The sequence below is a fragment of the Opisthocomus hoazin genome, chromosome 10 (assembly GCF_030867145.1).
Source record: "Opisthocomus hoazin isolate bOpiHoa1 chromosome 10, bOpiHoa1.hap1, whole genome shotgun sequence".
Classification (NCBI taxonomy): domain Eukaryota; kingdom Metazoa; phylum Chordata; class Aves; order Opisthocomiformes; family Opisthocomidae; genus Opisthocomus; species Opisthocomus hoazin.
Genome location: NC_134423.1, coordinates 23,988,199 through 24,003,819, shown reverse-complemented (window position 1 = coordinate 24,003,819; position 15,621 = coordinate 23,988,199). Strand labels below are relative to the sequence as shown.

The 15,621-nt window shown below is 44.1% G+C and overlaps 1 protein-coding gene across 4 annotated transcripts in view; it reads left to right on the top strand.

Annotated features, from left to right (window-relative positions):
• ABHD2 (abhydrolase domain containing 2, acylglycerol lipase) overlaps positions 1-15,621 on the top strand; it is a 44,501-nt gene that overhangs the window by 18,808 nt on the left and 10,072 nt on the right. For all 4 annotated transcript variants that reach the window (XM_075431292.1, XM_075431290.1, XM_075431294.1 and 1 more), the window contains exons 4-7: positions 5,432-5,607; positions 7,167-7,334; positions 10,164-10,347; positions 13,868-13,960. In XM_075431292.1, coding sequence (XP_075287407.1) covers positions 5,432-5,607; positions 7,167-7,334; positions 10,164-10,347; positions 13,868-13,960 — 621 coding nt within the window. The remainder of the gene's footprint in view (positions 1-5,431; positions 5,608-7,166; positions 7,335-10,163; positions 10,348-13,867; positions 13,961-15,621) is intronic.

The following is a 15,621-nucleotide window of genomic DNA, read 5'->3' as shown; positions in this document are numbered from 1 at the left end:
AGGAGGATGGGGAATAGGGGTTGTGGTCAGTTCATCAGATGTTCTCTCTCCTGCTCCTTCTTCCTCACACTCTTCCCCTGTTCCAGCATGGGGTCCCTCCAATGGGAAACAGTTCTCCACAAACTTCTCCAATGTGAGTCCCTCTCATGGGCTGCAGTTCTTCACAAACTGCTCCAGCATGGGTCCCTTCCAGAGAGTGCAGCCCTTAAGGAGCAGACTGCTCCAGAGTGGGCTCTTCTCTCCATGGGTCCACAGGTCCTGCCAGGAGCCTGCTCCAGTGTGGGCTCCCCATGCGGTGGCTTCCTTTGGGAGCCCAGCTGCTCTGACGTGGGGCCTTCCATGGGCTGTAGGTGCATATCTGCTCAGTGTGGTCTTCCACGGGCTGCAAAGAGACAACCTGCTTCACCATGGTCTTCTCGATGGGCTGCAGGGGAACCTCTGCTCTGGTGCCTGAAGCACCTTCTCCCCCTCCTTCACTGACCTTGGTGTCTGCAGAATTGTTTCTCACATTCTCACTCCTCTATCCTGCTGCAGGATTTTTTTTTTCTTTATAAATATGTTATCACAGAGGCAGTACTGCTGTTGCTGATGGGCTTGGCCTTGGCCAGCGGCGGGTCTGTCATGGAGCCGACTGGCATTGGCTGTCAGACTCGGGGGAAGCTTCTGCTGGCTTTGCATAGAAGCCGCCCCTGTAGCCCTCCCCAGTACCAAAACCTTGCCACACAAACCCAGTGAACAGTATAAGACAACTTTGCCTTCAGATCTCCAGTGTTACCAGTACCTGCATGTCTGTGCTATTGTGGTATGTTGTTCTTGTCCTTGTGTGGGTGTACACATAGCTCCTTGGCAAGAGGTCTTCCTGACTGCTGGTCACCACCCAGCTGGCTGCTCAGCTCATGTCATCTGTAAACCACGATTGCAGAACAGTGGAAATGCTACTTATAGACATGGTGTCTGTGCCTGGGCGCTTGTACATCTGTGAGCAGCTTCGCTGGAACAGGGCGCACCGAGGGGTGCATGCTGAATCATCTCCATACAGTGAAACTTGCCATGCTGGGATGATCTCTACAGTACACTGCTTTTCAAAACCACTTTGGTTTATAACAGGTGTTGTAGAGAAGTTGAAGTCTGTTGTGTTCTTAAACACTTTCTCTGTTTCTACTTAATGCTAGAGCGAAGCCACCTGCTTTTAGGAGTGAGGGGCCCTTGTTTGGAAGACATGGTTAAATTTAGCAGTAGTGATAGTTTTAGCATAAAATCTAAACAGCAATGCTTGAATGCTGCTTAAACTGAATACTACTTAGTTGCTCAGTCTGTATGATAGCTAGCATGTGTTTCCATGTGTCACACCCTGCTGAGCTTGCTTTCTGAAGGTAAGCCATAAGAAAAATAGCCTGAGAACATGCTCTTCTGCCTATGGGACGATTGTTTTCGAGGAGCATCTTTTTTCAGCTGTTTGCCATAAGGAATGTTGGCTTCACTACAGAACAACCTGTGCTAGCTATTGCTATCAGCACTAGATAGTTAAGTTTTTCAGCTGGATCCAGTATGAAAACATCTCTGGAACTGTGTTTCAAATAATATGGATTAAATAAAACTTAGCCTGTCTGATCTGCACTTTCAGAGGGTGAGGACTATTGCATAATTCCTGGCTATTTTTTTTTTGCCCGAGTACAGCTTTTACTGGGAATGCAGTGATACAGAGACAGCACTTTGTTACTGTCAAGGCTTATAGGGTTTTGTAGTAGGTTAGATTGGCAACTTGTCGTGGTAAATTAAAGTCTAATGTTTTTAATAGCTTCCTGCTTTTGCATCAGTCTGGTGAGTTTTAATCTGTCTTAGTTTCTCACTGGTTGTGCAAGATGTATACAGTCTGGGCAACTTCTTTCCTCTCTCTGTTGAAGTCTTGTGATGTTCTGTCTGCTGGAGCCTGGATATATAAGGGATTTTAAGATATCTGTCTCGCCATAAGCATATTGCTTAAAAGCTGATGGGCAGTAGTAAGAGAAAGATAGGTGAGATAAGCTGCTGCTCTACTTGCATGTGTTTCAGAGCTTTAACTGTGTTATTTTTGAGTGCAAACTGCAGAAATATACTTAACATGCTGAAGTAAGATGAAGCGGGAGTAACATAGCACTGCATCAGAGTACTGTCCTATACATATTACTCATGCTGGAACTTGACCTTTGAATATTTATCTGGAGAAGCATAGTTATGTGCAGGGTGACTAACACTAGCACATCTTTGCTGCAGGCAGTGTGGTGCTTGAACAACTGACTGGAGTTAGCATGAAAGATAAGCTGAGCATTTTACTTGCTTGGTCCGTAGGATGCTCGGAAACACTAGCTTGTGCACTCTGAAGGGAGCAAGCAGTGAATGCATCATTGTCGCTCGGGCTTCGCACAGTTTTAGCTTTCAGAACCCGTAGGTAGCAGTTATCCATCATTATAGATGGAGTTACAGTGATTCTTGCCTTGGTTTTAGTCTTTAATGAAGAACTTATCAATGAAACTGTGTGTGCTGTTTGCGTATGTAAAAGCGGTGTAAATGTTTGACATACTGACGATCAATACTTTAGAAAACTTCTAGTCAAGTTATTCACAGGCAGGTTTGGGGTTTTTTTTCCCCAAAGAAACCAGCTGTGACTTGAGGAGGCAGGCTGTGGTGAGCAGCGCGCTCTTGGTAAGCAGTATGCTTGAAGCCATTTGTCTTCATTTAAACTCTGGCAGTAGTGGTGAGGCTTTGAAGACTCTTCTAATTTCCTCTCGAACAACATCCTATGGTATGTGCTGCTGCAGCTGCTGCATCTATACCACTGGATGACTGTAGCTTATAGCTGGAAACTGAACTGTAGATAAACATGAAGAAAGGATTGGTGCTTGCAAAGATCCTTGATTTTTTTTTTTTTGTATCAAGGTGGTAGCAGTAATCAGTCACAGCTGTATGACTTAGCTGCTGTGGCTGGAGAAATTGCTCTCCTTTTTAGCCCAAGGGGTGTAAGACTTTAGGTTTTGCCTGGGATAATACTTGATTTGAAAAGTGATGTATAGAAACAGAATCACCAAAACTTTCCAATGTTTGCACGGTTTCTAATCTTAGGTTAAAACACATACATTGTTGATGTCTGAGTCTCTTCTAAAAGAGCTGCAAATTCTTGTTATAGGTTGTATTTGACAGCTCTCCTCAAAAAAGCTGCGAGCAAAACCTATCTGCAAAGGACTTCTGTGAAAGAAAAAAAGCCAGTCAAGCCCTATGTAGTGTGGGGTATGGCTACTGATCTGAACTGGTCGTAAAGTAAATGACTGGGCGAAGCTAGCTGCTTTTTCTTATGCTAGAAGAGCAGTGTCTCTTCCACCTGGCCTAATGGTTGCTGGTCAAAACCCTCTGCAGTGAGCTGTATGTGACTTGAGCAGAACCATCTGTAGTTGTTCTTGTGCAGCCTCGTTTACATTGACTGCACGATCCCAATGGATGTCTACTTTGAGTCATGAGACTGTATCCTTTGACTACTTTCCATCCCTACCAGCAGTTGCAGAGCTTGTACAGTCCCCACCATTGCTGGGAATCTCTGCACGGCTGCCATGCTGCAGGTTGGCATCTGGCAAGACCCACCTGCAGTACATATATCTCCCAGCGCAGAGATGCTGGGCTGATAAATGATAGGTAGTGTTACTAGCCTCACATAGATTCATTGAAAAGCTTTATAACTGAGTGATCAAATCCAAGATGCACTGAGGGCTAATTTGCAAGGTTGCAAGCATCAATTGGCAGCTTTTTTAGCCTTTCTTGAAGTGGTTTCTACTTCTACAGGAATCTGTTTTGGTCTGTTTGTGAAGCGTGCTTGTAAAACTGAGTGAAACTGTACAGTGAGCTGCTGTGTTGGCTTGACTGTAAGAGATCTCCCTCATTGATTAGGGAAGAGAACAGTGAGAGAGAGAGAGTACTGATGCTCTTGACTTGCTAAACAAGCCTAGATAGTTCTTATTTTTATAGGAAGTCTGGTTTTTTTTTCTTTTTTTTGAGGAGTGTGTAGGGGGAACAGGGAGTTGTGGCTACAACACGCAAGAGCTGGCATGAGGAAGAAGGTCCAGCTGTGTGAGTAGGTAGTGTCAGAGCACAAAGGCAAGGCTTCTGTCACATTCTAGTGGATTATGGGCTTAAGCAGTAAATCTGAGCCCCAAGCTGCATAGTTTTCTGTGAACAAGGAAAAACATGAAAGAACGTGATTGCTGCTTCATGTGGTCTCAAGAAGTCAAAGGGAATAATTGCAGGAAGCCCTAAACGCAATAGGGAGGGAGCTGCTGATCTCTCGGGATCCAAGGTGGTGTCAGCAGCTCTCAAGCTTCTTCTGGATAACCTGCTTTATGTAGCAGAGACCACAGCTCCTTAACTGGAAGCATGTCCTCTGGGACTGCTATTCTCCTAAACAATAAATCATTCATGTTTTCTTGCTGAGAACTGATGTAACTGTATGTATAAGTATATGTAACTGAGGCATTGGCTTAGTCTGTCCTTTGCAGAGTGGCCAGGTGCCTGCCCCACCACCTCTGCGTGGGCAGCAGTATGTCTCCTGTTAAACCACTTGCAGCTCTGCTTGTACTAAAAAACCTGGTATCTAAGCTTTTAACCCCTGCCAGCTAATAGCTGGTTCCCCTGTGCCTCTTTTGAGGGTCAGGAAGCCAGGAAGAGAAAACCTGCTTTGTCACTTAGCTTTAATAAGCCCTTGAGATACAAACATAATTGGTAGACTCCCCCCTCTTATGTTGAAAGAGATTTATTATTCAGTGGAGTTTGGCTAATTCTGACATGTCCTTTTAAAACCACCCCAGCTTTACTTAACTCTGCTTGAGAGGCGAAAGCGCGCTGTACCGTGCTCTTCACTTAACTGAGAAAAGCAGTTCTGTGTAAAATCGTCCTAACCAGCAAGTCTTGGGCTTTCGGTCTTCTAGAACTTGCTATGAATCCTATCATTTCTGCCACTGGCTTGTACAGTCGAATGCTTATGCAAGTTACTGTGGCTCAACCCAGCAGGCTTCAGTATTTCAATTAAAACAGATTTACAACATTTTACAGGTTTTAGAGGTCAGTTTGGTTGGCTAGCAACCTGCTGTCCCAGTCTCGCTGAGGTACAAGGCCTCTGTGTATTTGCTGAGAAGCATTTGCACGTGTAATGTTTCAACATAGAGGAGTGTCTGGATTTTGACTTCTGCTGCTGCTATCGGTGCTGATTTATCAGCTTTGAGAGCATATCAGTCTCTCTTCTGGTGTAAGGCTGCAGAGGTCAGTGCTGCCAATTCAGTCATAGCAAAAACAATTTCATATTTGTTACTATATTTGGTGGCGAGGGGGAGATTTGTTATGGGAATGCTTATCTGTTTTCCAAGGCTCGTCAACAGACAGGAATAAGCAATTGAATTACTGCCTCTTTCAGGTACATTCCACCCCTGATCTGGGGAAAGAGTGGACATATCCAGACTGCCCTTTATGGAAAAATGGGGAGAGTGAGATCACCACATCCATATGGACTTCGCAAGTACCTCACGATGCCAGATGGAGCGACGGCCACCTTTGATCTCTTTGAGCCGCAGTCCGAGCACTGCATTGGAGGTCAGCCGAGCAGCTGCTGGCTGCATCTAGCTGCTAACCTTGATTCTGTGCTCTGGGGGAATGGAGGAGGACACTGTTACTTGATTTAGCAGAAAGGATATCTGTGAATTTTGGCAAAGGAAGGGAGGTGCTAAGCAGTACTAACCAGGGTGTGGAGACTGCGAGGCCGTCTTGCTGTATACCTATGTCTCAGCGGGAGAGACCCTGCTAGACTAATTAACTGTTTGTGGCAAGGGGTGGGAGGGTTGAGGAGCAGGAGAAATGTTCCATTACCTGTGCCTCAAGTGAGAGGATGGCAAAGAGTCTGGTGGTAACCCTTGTTTGGGGTGTCCTTTGCCTGTTAAGGCTGCGGGATCATAGAGCAGAGACTAGCTGCGTGGGATTCTTCATAGCCTAGTGTGTATGGAAAAGAAATGAGACTTTATCTCCCCCTTAGAAACGGATTCTTGGTAGTCTTTACTGACAACAGCTGTTTCAAGATCTGCATGAAAACAAACTCCATGTGCACAGGGTATGAAGGAGTCCAGACATGAAGAGAACCCCATGAAAGAGTAGAAAAACATGGTGATTCCTTACAATATTATGTATGTGTATTCAGAGTGAATGTCAGGTTTTAAACTTCCTGTTACTGCTAGTAACAGCAACACTCAAAACTGAGTTACTGTGGCTTGACTTCAGAAATGCAATTTACTCCTGCCGCAGCTGATTTCGTTATAAGCCCATGACTCCTGTTTGGCCTTCAGAAGAAGCAGAGTTCTCTTCTTAGCTGGCGGTGCTGAGATCCTCGTGGTACAGTGCTGCACTAGAACGGTTGCTGTTATCTTTATCACTGAAGAGAATCTGACCAGTGCTCTCCTAATGAGGCAAAAATTCAGCGGCTAGAGCTGCTAAGCACTGGAGCTTTGCACGTAAGAGTCCGATAGCTAATTTGAAGCCCATATGCTAATCCTGAATGTAATTGACTATGCTTACTTGAATTGCAACAATTACTTTCTTAGTTGATGAAATGATATCGTGTTAAACTAGTGAACAGTGTCAGAAGATTAAGTATCATTAGATTAGCCACAAAGCAGATGATGGCTAATGTCAACTGATCAGAAGGTCTGTGCTTAGAAAACCTTCATTTTGAAGATATGTTACACCCAACTCCGGAAGGGAAACGAGGGAAGAATATTTGGTGCATGAATGAGCAGTGAGCTCCAGAGCTTCCACATATTTAGTAGTCACAGCATGCTGTCAGAAGGCAGAACATGTGTAATGTCAAAAACATCTTTCAAAGGGAAGAATTTACTCTTGGTCTCTAGGCAGTGCCTACAGAACTGTTTGGGCAGCTTTCCCTGAAGTTAGAAAACTGTTCATCTCCTGTAACACGAATTACTTTTGCACATCGGTAGCACTAGAGTCGCTGTTCTGTCCCATACTGGATTGTTGGCAGACTAGTAGGATTTTTAGCTTGCTTCTGGTAGACAGTTTCCCACAGATCTGAAATGGAAACTTGCTGAATTTCTTAATTTGCATGAAGTGACATTTACTTAACTTCCCTGTCTTTTTGTGCACAGAGGACGTCACGATGGTAATCTGCCCTGGGATTGCTAACCACAGTGAAAAGCAGTATATCCGCACTTTTGTTGACTACGCGCAAAAAAATGGGTACAGATGTGCTGTCCTGAATCACTTGGGAGCCTTACCAAATATTGAGCTCACTTCTCCACGAATGTTCACATATGGTAGGTACTTCATGGCAGCTGGGGACTGATTTTCAAGCTTGTGGAATTTCTAGGACTTGATCAGCCTCCTTCAGCATAATGCAACTGCTGTATCTGAATGAGATTGATACTTTTGTACTGTTGCTTAGGAACCAAACTGAACTTACATGTGAGGAAGAGGGGAGGCTTATACTGGGATTCACTTTTCCGTGGCTCTTCTCCCAGCTCTTACCAATGTATCCTAATCAACAATGCAGTTTTTTTGGAAAGAAAACTTTTGAAAAAAAACCTCTTGTGGCTCTTGTACTAAGAGCCTCCTGAAATGATGTTGGAGATACTGAACCATCAGTTTAGTGGAATGTGAAACAAACCTGGCTCTGAAGTATAAACATGACTCCTAAGGCTTTGTAAAACGTAGTATGAGAGGCATTTGTACCAGCCTATCCAGAAAGTACATTTCTGTCCTAGGAGGCACACATGAGGATTGGTCCCTAGATGTAACACACAAATGTCAAGGAACAGCAACAATTCTATAGCATGACAGTAAAGCTACAGAAGTGGTAGTGCTTGACTGCCACAATTTGGGGCTTTCACCCTGAATGTAAGGAAGTCTTTTTTAATGTAGAAATTAAAAGGAATAAAGGGTTTGGAACTGTGTTAAGGGTGACCCCAGCTATTTTTAACTGCCCTGCTAGTGAATAACATGATGTTTGTAGAATGTGGCCTTGCTGGCCTGCGACCTGATCCACTTGTTCCTGAGTTCTCCTGAGCCCTCATGTCCCTATTTACTAGGAATATCTATGGGTACATTATGTCATGAGTCAACTGTGGGTTTAGCAGACTGGTGTTGGGTTTCTTTTTTAAAAACAACGAAGATACATACTGCTAAGAGTTTGGACTAACAGTTTGAATGTTTGTCTTGAACAGTTGCATTGCCAAAATATAAATATTGTGCTTTGAGATTCTGGGTCTTGCAGGCAAATAGGCCATAATGCTTTGTTGCTTGTTTTATAGTTGTTAAATCTACTCCTCAGGGAAAACGTTTCAGGAATACCAAATGCCTCCATTTGTATTGAGGTCCTAGATTGTTAATGGCTTCAAGCCTACCATGTCTTGGGAACTAAGCTTGGCCTCCTTAAAGCATTTGCTTTTTTGATAGAAGTTGAGAGCTTTCTTCCATGGAGCTTTGCTTTAGACCTTAGGGAGTTATTCTGTCCTACAGCTCGAGACATACCTTTCTGAGTCTTTTATAGCCTTGGAAAGGGCAAGGAATGCCTAGAACTTCCTTTGAGTAAGACAGTAAATCACTTGGCAGAGTTGTTTGTTAACTGGAGTGCCAACAAGACCATGAGCAGATTTACCTCCAACCCAGATAGCTTTTGCTGGATTTCTGACATATTTGTTGAGGAGCGAGTAGCATAAAAGTGGAGTTTGCTGAATCCCCCAGCCTTTACATCAAGCTTGACCTGTTGCTATTCTAGTTTGGGATTTCCGAAATAGTTGCCCTCAAATCATGAAGGTCAAACACTGAAGTATTTTGACTGCTGGCTTCTTTCAGAGGAAACTAGAGCAATGCAGCATTTGTCAGCTTGAAAACTGCTCATTAAGAACATTCACAAGGAAGTGCCCAAGCCCTGCTGAAATGCTCAGCCAGGAGCCTGCAGTTTCACTGAAGTAAACACAAACCCTGGTGCTCGGTCTACTCCAGAACTAGCCAGAACCTGAGTCTGGAGGATGCTACAGTTGGGATGAGGACACAGTGGAGCACTGTTAAGTTGGCATAGGGTAGAATCCCAACTCTTAGGATTATTCTCCCTGGACAAGTTCTATAGAATAGAGCTGAGATTCTGACTCTACACAGGAATAAATAGCTGTAGTTTTATTTCTGTTCTTCGCATGGTGCCTCCTGTGCGGTTTGCAGCCTTAAGTCCAATGGGAAGGTTAACAAAGTTCATGGACGGTTGATACCAGGGTACTAATGCCATCTGTTTTGCAGCTGCTTCTCTTCACGTTCCCTTTTCCCAAACTCAAAGGCAGGAGACATAGCTGTAGGTACTCAGATGCTGCATGTGTGCAGGTCTTTAAGTCTGTTGAACAATCTGAAGACCCAGTACCGCCAGAAACTGGATCCCTCAGTACCTGCAGCCTGTGGGATGCAAGTGGGTGTTAGCTGAGAGTGGAACAGTTCTGTATAGAGTCACTTACCCCGTCTTTTGAAGAGGGGGTACCCATACGTCTTCTAGGAAGCTGCAGTATCTTTACCTCTTCAGCGGTTGAAAAGGGCTAGCTGCATCTGCCTAAACCCTTCCCTCTGCTTCCAGAGAGCACCTGCTTAGTCAAACTCTGCAACAGTCCAGAGACCTCTGTCCTGACTTTGCTTTTCCATCCCTCCCTGCATCAGCATAGAGTCAAAGATCCACAGCAGTCTTGCTGAAAGCGAAGGAGCAAGCTGCTTTCCAGACACCCCGCTTAAGTTCAGAAGTGGCAAACTGCCTGAGAGGGGTAACGATGTGCGCTGTTCTTGGTAATGTCAAGCCCAGAGTTGTTGGACTCTGCTTTTTAGGCTGCTTTGGGAAGGCAGAGCTTTGATTGTCAGATTAGCTGTTGTCATGATTTTTAAGCAAGTAATTTCATCTTACTTTGGCACTCTGTCAGAACTAGGCATGAGCTAAGGTCCACAGAACTCATAAAACAGATACACGAACACATGTGTGAATCAGAGCTCTTAAAACCTTAAGTTGTTGTAAAGTCAGAAAGGGTAAGAAGCTGAACTTTAATCATGCAACTGAAGCTTGAAGTGGGAATCTTGGTCTATTAAAAGATGATTCTTGACTTTGTCTTTACTTTTAGGTTGCACCTGGGAGTTTGGTGCCATGGTTAATTACATCAAGAAGACCTATCCTCTGACCCAGCTGGTTGTGGTGGGCTTCAGCCTGGGTGGAAACATCGTGTGCAAATACCTGGGGGAGAGCCAGGGCAACCAGGAGCGAGTCCTGTGCTGCGTCAGTGTGTGCCAGGGCTACAGTGCGCTGAGGTGGGTCTGGAGACTTCTCTGTGCTGGTCTCTGGGGCTGCAGGAGGGGGCAGAGCTTTAGCAGGGTGCGTGTGGAAGGCCAAGGTGAACTGGTCTGACAGACTGCAGCATGCAGGACGCCACCTGCCTGAAGGAGCAGCCAAAGCTTTGCTGGTTTGGCAGCACAAAGAAGCTTTCCGTCAACAACGCAAGTAAGTTTTTTTTTTTGTACTTGGCCAGGTACATGCTGGCAGCATCTGGTCTGTGCATGTGAGCTGGCCTAACTTTGTCTTGTTGCTACAACATCCTGAGAGGAGGCAATCCCTGTGCAGTCCTGGTATAATTACCCAGGCAGTCTGGGCAGCATGACAGACTGCTGAGGTGATGCCAGGTTTGCAAGCAATAGTTTACACTTTCTCATCACTCTGAGAAGTATCCCTTGGTTCATAATAGCTTTTCTGGCTTCAATGTGCAGTTTCATCAGGCAGATCTTACCTGGGGAGACTGCAAAGAGACGCACAGCTTGTACACTGTCAGGCCATGCTTGTCTCTTGGAGTGTGTCACTGAAACAGTGCTGTGGGCTGGTGAGGAGATGGAGAGGCACTTGCAACTGTGTTATACAATCTGGAAGGTGGGGAGGAGAAGGCTTATAGCCCTAAACTGCCTAAAATTTACCTTAACCTGTGGTTCCCCAGCTGGAAGCTGAGGCTGTAGCACTTCACAAGAGCTGTAACGGCTCCAGCTTGTGCTAACAGCTGCATTTACTGATGGAGGATCTTGGTGCAGAACTGCTGCTTGAAAATAGGTGGCTCAACTAATGTGCAGTAACTTTCCATATATGCACAGTTAATGATGATTAAAATAGTGTAAGTGGCTAAGCTACTGCTTTCAGTTTTTGCAGTCTGTACATATGGACAACTGCTAAGATGTAGCTGACTTTACAGTAATTTAACTCTGCTTTTGAGCCCTGAGACTATTTGAAAGGCAAAAGGGGCTGTTGAAATTGGGGTATTTAGGTCAAGATCCTTTGGGCAGATAAAAATAGTGAAACTGTGGCAGCCTGTAAGAGGCTTGCAATGGAATTTGGCCTCCCAGCCTGGTCAAGGTAGCTGAAAGTCTCTTGATGCTGCTGGTGCTCTGCCTGTACAGGGACCAGTTTGATATGCAGCAGTCTTAAGACACCTTTTATGAGTTAAGCTTTTACAGGTGGAAATAAGAAACTTTTCTGGAAGCATGAAGGTGTGACTAAAAGCTTGATATGCACTTCAGTAATATTCCAGCATACCTAATATCTTTTGAGATCAGATGTGACCACTGTTAAAACCATGTATAATCTACTGGTAGGTCCCTGTAAGTTCATGCCCTTAAAATTTGAATACGTGCTTTCAGGAACATTTTTTCTGATTTGTTTCGAGTAAAATGTTCTTAGTTGTCTTGGGATTCTGGCATGGAGCACAGAACATCCTTTTGAAGCCAGCTCCTCAATTGCAGCCATCAGACAGGGTTTGCAAGAACCACATCTGGCTGTGGTCCACTTGGTTCATCTTCTGCAATTACGCAAAATTGGGTTTCTGGTCTCCAAAATGATGTTGCGAGTAATGCTGTTTGCTGTTCCGTAAGATGATTTCTGTAATATTATGTCATGATGTGCTGGTAGAATAGCAGGGCAAGGACAACCTGTTTAACAATACTGCACTTGGATATTCGTGTGGAAAAAGAACATCTGCTTGTCTGACTTTATTGCAAGTCTTCAGTGGGTTGTGTGGATTATTGAGCTCTTGACTCCACCTGCTGGGTAAACATCTACTAGCACATCTCCAGTCACAAAACATCTGTGCATTACTGGGCAATCAGCAGTCTCCCTACCTAATATCTGCCTCTGTTTTAAATGCTAATTAGCTGGAGAGCTAGGGTGAAACATCATCAGTAAATATCTACTAAGCAAAAGGCAGGACAGGGAGGGCCTTGTGCCCCTCTGGTTATAGAAGTGGGAGGGAGGAGCTGCAAAGCACCTCCAGGTGAAACGGTTAAGCCTGAGCCTTCCTGGGTTTGGTCTGGTAAGTTAAAATAACTGGCCTCATTCCTCTGAGCTACATGAAAGTGAATTACCCAGGTAGACATGACTAGTTAATTTGCAATTCCATTTTCTTTTTTTATTAGCTTGTACAGCCTTTATCCCTCATAACTTTAGGAAGTGAAAAAAAAAAAGTGGTGGTGAGCAAGGTGAACCAGGGATCTGAAATATGAAAGCCTTTCCAGGGCATTAAGGGTGAGTCCCATAGATGGGCATAATAAAGTAGCAGCAATACTAGGGTCTGACAGAAGAATATGAGACTCGTAGTTAAATGAATTAACAGAGTCTGGGGAATTTGTTCCCCGAGGCTAAACAGAGACACGTCTCCTTATTCCTTAACCTCTGCCTGCACAGGCTTGATTCTGCTTGTTGAACTTGTGGAATGTATCTTCATCATAGCTACAGGCTGTTGGGAGAGTCCTCAGCTTTGAAACCTGTGCAGTGCTCAAATTACTGGAAGCTGCCTTTTTTCAGTGCTTGCAGCCCTTCATATTAGGAGTACTGCTCTATACCACAGGAACTGCAGGGAAGTACAGTAGCTTCAACTTCAGACATCTTGTAAGATAAGGAGTTTTTAAAAAAAATTTCCGTACTCCAGCATGGCTTACTACAAGAAAATGTAGCTTGCTTTTGCACTGCTAGGGGACTTGCAGGTGGTGGCTTGGGAGGTCGTGCTAAATCCGCTGCAGTTCTCATGGTATGTTAATGTTTAAATGGTAGGGGTACTTCAGTAGCTAAAACTGCTCCCAGCATTCTTAGGTTGCTTGGTAAATGATAGTGTGTTTCCTCAGTAACAGCAAACCCTGCTAAGAGTAAAGCTATAACCTGCCTGTGACCCTGCATAGCAAAGGAGTGCTGGTATCTGGCAGAGCTTGCAGAGGTCTGGATGACTTTAATTCTGTTTTAACAACAGATAAGCTGTGAAGTGCTATTCTGCTTTGAGAATAGGTAAAGACTTCAACTCAGATGCCACTTGCAGCTGCAACTATTATTTATTCCTACAGCTACTGCCAATGAAGTTAAAACAGTAATAGTGTCTGCACATGTTGGAAACATCTGCACAAATTATTTCCTCTGCAGAACTAATATACACAACAGACAACACTTTTCAGCAACAGGTTTTAGTCCTCTCCTTGGTAGTCCTATTAGGTAAATTACATTCAATTTATGCAGAGGGATACTAAAATCCTCTTATCAGTGTTGCAAATCTTGATTGATGGCTCTTAAATGCTCTGATCAAAACTGCTAATTGCATTCTGCAAAATGAGACTGCAGATCTGTTTTCTGATACTACCAAACTTCATCAAAGTGGAAGTCATTTCCTGGAAAAGGTTAAGCTGTGGCAGGGGAGGCCTGGGGATTTGTTTACATAGCCTCTAGGCTGCTGTAAGATGTTACAGTGAATTAATCTGATCTTTCAAGATCGCCATTAACAGCTTTGGTTGTTCTGCACTGTGTTTTTTCTAGGGGACAGGAAACCTTCATGCAGTGGGATCAATGTAGAAGATTTTATAACTTCCTCATGGCAGACAACATGAAGAAGATCATCCTTTCTCACAGGTACTGCAGTACATCACTTATGCTGATAGTATTGATTGGGTCAGTTGCTGTATTGGATTTGCCTTCTTGGTCCTTTAAAATAGGACTTCTGAAAGCTTATGAACCCGTTCCTTGTTTGGTGGTCTTTAGATGAAGCAACAGAGAAGGGGAGCCCATGTCAATCTCATTTATATACTATAAAATATACAAATAAGCTTTGATCTTGTTAGGAGAAAGCAGGCTTTGTTGTCTATTTGCCTTCCGAGAAACTCAATGAATAAAGTAGCTGTGCAGAGGAAGACATTGCAATTAGCCTTCAAAGTGGAGTATTCTGCATCTGTTTCACTTCTAGCCAAAGAATTCGCTATTCAAGGAGCCTCTTGTTCTGCCACCTACCTGAGGTAGGACTACTCTTCAAGATCTGCTGTATGGGGCTGCTGCTTACCAAATAAGCAAATAGTCAACTGTAGCTCTGGCTTCTAGCTGTTCCTCTAGAAGGAGTATGTAGCCAGCAAAATACTAGTCTTGCTTTTCCTGGAGTGCAAGTGTACTTATAGGATCCCTGTGCTGCTGTTGTGATCCATGGTGTGTTCATGTCAAAGGAATGTGTGTGTTAAACAGGTGACATGCTCAATGTTGTTGTTTCCTCCATCAGAAGTTGTCTGGGTACTTCTTTCTAGGGCAATAAATGTGTAAGTACCTCATCTGTGTATATTTGAAGTTGCCTGACTCAAGGGAAAAAGAGGGGAATATCTAAGAACTATTCCAATTAAGACCATGTGTCACTTGCAAACTTTTGGTTCATTGTTTACGCTCCTGTGCAGTATGAAACACTTGTAGAAGCAATTAGGGCAGCTGACGTGTAGGATGATCCACATAATTCATTCCAGATTAACAAATATTTAGACAACTTGACCAAATTTAACATGTAAAGTTAGGTAAGCCCCCATTAAAAGGTACTTAAATTCATAACCCAGAAAAAGTCCGTGCTGGCTCGAAGGTGAGTCTTAAGTAAACTTTTTCCTGTAATCACTTGTGCTCTGAGGCAGCTCCCCCAGATCAAACCTAGCCTCCCTTCTAATTTGCCCCACAGCTGCCCCTGAGAAGGAATAAAAATCCCTTTCCAACTTGTGGCTTTTGTTCTATTGTTAGGGGAGCAGTTTGTTCTAGTAAAGAAACACATCCTCTCCTGAGGGCAATAATTATGACAAGTGTCCATAGTAAATAGCTTTCTGCTAAGGTAATGCCCCAAGTAATTACTGCTGTGTGAGCTAAACTAATATGTGTGCTGGGAAGACTTTAGGACCAGATGGTGAAGGAGATGCTATGCCCAGGACTGCTAGTGCTCTCACCCGAGCCACCCACGGGTTTGGTCTGCAGCCAAAGGACCCTCCCTCTAACACGTAGCCTCTGTTCCAAGTACCCTTAGTGCTGTCTGTTCTGGGAAGATGCTTTTTAGAGGCCCCCCCATGCAGTTTTGCAGTATAACAGGAATTTATTTCTATAAAGAGGCTGCTAGGGTTTCTATTACGCCTTACTGCAAAGGGAAGTGGACAAATAAGCTGTTCTTGTTCCCACGAAAGCCTCATGTATATGTAGCTTATTTCTAGTCTTATCTTGTCAGACTTGGTAAACTCAGTTGTCCTTGAACAGGTCATGGCTTTGCTGCCTTTATTGTGTTA